The sequence below is a fragment of the Vigna radiata genome, chromosome 1 (assembly GCF_000741045.1).
Source record: "Vigna radiata var. radiata cultivar VC1973A chromosome 1, Vradiata_ver6, whole genome shotgun sequence".
Classification (NCBI taxonomy): domain Eukaryota; kingdom Viridiplantae; phylum Streptophyta; class Magnoliopsida; order Fabales; family Fabaceae; genus Vigna; species Vigna radiata.
Genome location: NC_028351.1, coordinates 27341654 through 27344548, shown reverse-complemented (window position 1 = coordinate 27344548; position 2895 = coordinate 27341654). Strand labels below are relative to the sequence as shown.

General features: G+C 34.8%; 1 protein-coding gene across 1 annotated transcript in view; it reads right to left on the bottom strand.

The window, feature by feature from the left end:
- Positions 1–405: 405 nt before the first annotated feature.
- Positions 406–2895, bottom strand: part of LOC111241575 (probable manganese-transporting ATPase PDR2) — a 6398-nt gene continuing 3908 nt past the window's right edge. Inside the window, exons 2-9 of the mRNA XM_022780222.1 lie at positions 2746–2822; positions 2145–2195; positions 1986–2050; positions 1394–1503; positions 1221–1307; positions 944–1126; positions 784–838; positions 406–702 (exon numbers count right to left, since the gene is read on the bottom strand). Coding sequence (XP_022635943.1) covers positions 791–838; positions 944–1126; positions 1221–1307; positions 1394–1503; positions 1986–2050; positions 2145–2195; positions 2746–2822 — 621 coding nt within the window. The 3' untranslated portion in view covers positions 406–702; positions 784–790. The remainder of the gene's footprint in view (positions 703–783; positions 839–943; positions 1127–1220; positions 1308–1393; positions 1504–1985; positions 2051–2144; positions 2196–2745; positions 2823–2895) is intronic.

The following is a 2895-nucleotide window of genomic DNA, read 5'->3' as shown; positions in this document are numbered from 1 at the left end:
CCGTGAAGGTGTGATGATGTGAATCATGTGTTTCCAAGTTGCAACCCCTTCTTTGCTAATCTCACCCCTCCTCCCTTTGTGGAAATGACCCTTTTGTCCATCTTCTTAGGTTGGTTTGCTGGACTTTATTTATTGGGCTTGGGCCCCGCGTATCAGATTAACTTCATTAGCATAAGAGCATTCAATTCCATGGTTTGGATTGTTTCTCACTTGGACTATGTGGTCCCTCAAAGAAGATGGGATGATTTCAGATTCTAAGTCATTGCAGGAAGGAAAGCTCCACCTTAGCAGTTTCAACAGGACCTCAGTTCTGAATACAAAAACACCCATTGGAGAAAGAAAAGAATATTTATCTGCTTCTTTTGCACTTAAGCCTAGGAGACTGGTATCAACACGCTGCAGTTATCAAAGGTGACAGTGAATTAGCTTTGAACACTTCATATTTCATTGAATAACTGGGTCAAAAATGTGAGAGTTAAGGTAGAGCTAATGTACCATTGCGTTCACGTCTACTTCATTTGGTTTACCTACAAACTCTGTAATCATTCCCCTTCTATCAATTTTCATCAGCCCATGATCAGATGCACTTCTACAAGATAGCCCATAATAAGGTGGTTTTCCTTGATTGTGTTTTGTAATAAAAGCAAACTTCACAGACTCCAAATCTGTAGTTCCATTCAACCCAACAACTCCAGAAAATTCCTACAAAATGGGAATTAAAAAGTTAGAGCGCAAACAATGGCCTAAAGGATAAACCAATATCATTGTCTAATATGGGCATACCATATCATCAGATGTAATTGTCCCTGCATGTCTTGTCAAAACAACATATATCAACCTGTATGGCAAGGTATGTGCAAGAAATTATATAAAAAAACTGTCATATGATCTATATACCAAACAAGGTACATGAGTAGAAACGTTTTGATAGGCCTCCAGGTACCTTTCCAGCAAATGGTATCCGAAAAGGCTCTGTGCAAAAAATCCCACGCCGTGCCAGGGCAATAAGAGAAGTATCAACAGCTATCGATAATTCCATTGGTAACTCAGGAGGTATCACAAAAGTAACAATAAGTGAACAACTTAGTATTAGTTTATACTTGCTCCTTGTGGGATCTTCCAGCCCCTGCAAGCAAAAACATTAACAATTTATCAAGCCATATCACAATTGACGATTAAGATCATACCATCTAAACCATGCATTTGTAGAGCAGCATTACCTTAACAAGCACATAACCAACAGCAATAAGAGCAAATACAACCAAGAATAAAATGAACAATCCACTTTCCCAGCTATTGGCAGTGACCTAGTCAAATCAGAAATAACAAGAAAAATCATCAAACCAACACTGAAATAAAAAAATCAGCCTCGGTAAGGTTTATATCACTTTACCCTTTCTGTAGAGAATAAGATTGTTCGCATCAACTTTCCTTGACTTGTTTCAAAACCCGTTCTCAGGAAAACAGCCAAGCAGCCACCGTCAGGAGTTTTAATAGTATACACTTCATAAGTACAGGACAGATCACCAAGAAATCTATATGATGCATATTAAAAGATATTTTTATGGTAAAATAAAAAATATATTTATAAAAATTTAGAAAACATATGCATATATGATTCATTCATTGTATACCTTTAAACATGTGTTATGTTTTATATAGTGATTTAATACGATAACAAATAATATTAATGTTTACCATAATAAATTTGGTATTAAGATGTCTTTTCTTCTGTGTACCTGCATTATACAATTGAGTTTGGAGACAAATTTGACAGAGGAATGAAGTACAAGTGATTTTCAATATTTTAGAGGTTTTTAATGAGTACTTTTTTAAGATTGAGTTCAAATGCAAAATAACTTTTTCCTCAAAAAAATGGTAGCTTAAAATCAAAATCTTTTTCTTTAGTCTACCCAAACAAGTCTGCTTGGGCAACATAAAAATTATTTTCACTTTAAAAATAATAAAGATTTCAGTAGCAATACCTTTTCCCTCTTTTCCAAGAACATTTTCTTCTGGAACAAAGCAATTCTCAAAGACAAGCTCACATCTGCCCCCAGAATCTCATTTTATCAGTAAAAGTAAGGGAAAAGATTAGGAATGGAATATACAGATGAAATTTCCCATAAGACATGCATACATACGTATCACTTCCTCGCATCCCAAGTTTGTCCAATTTCTGGGCAGTACTGAATCTGTAGTCAAACAGAAACAATGTTAGATTTTTCTCATTCATTTGACTTTCCAAACTAATCAAATGATCTATCATTAAAGGGAGGCCTGATCATTTCAACCATGTGAGACTTGTTGTCTTCTCATACATATTGCTTGCATGTTATTTATGAGTGATCACAATATTCATGACACTTTTTCTTTCTGCATCATTTCAGAAAAGGAATTTTGCTTGCTGTAGACTCACTTGGGGATCAAATTTGAACTATCTGATGCTAAAAGGATCAGATACTTTTTATTAGAATTACTTCTACAGCACATGCAAGTCCCACTAAACGACTCTAGTGTTGAATGTACAAGAGAGAAACTTGATTTAAGGAATAATTTAAAAGCCATTAGTTTGAAAAGCATCACTTGTCAAAAGGTGAAATCATAGCTTAAAATCATGTCACATTATCGTTTGATTGGCCACAACATGCAGTCACATTATTGCCTATGAATTAACAAAGTTCAAATACAGAAGTTTATCCACTTAATATTGTATGACTTGTTGTCAAGGTTTAGAGAAATTACCCAGACATTCCCTTCTCAATAATGAATGCAGTAATGCCTTTTGACCCAGCAGTTATGTCTGTTTTAGCATAGACAACCTGGTTCAATTAAACACAATCAAATATGTGCTATACATTTTCAGCATGTGTCTGAATTATTTATTAAGATCTA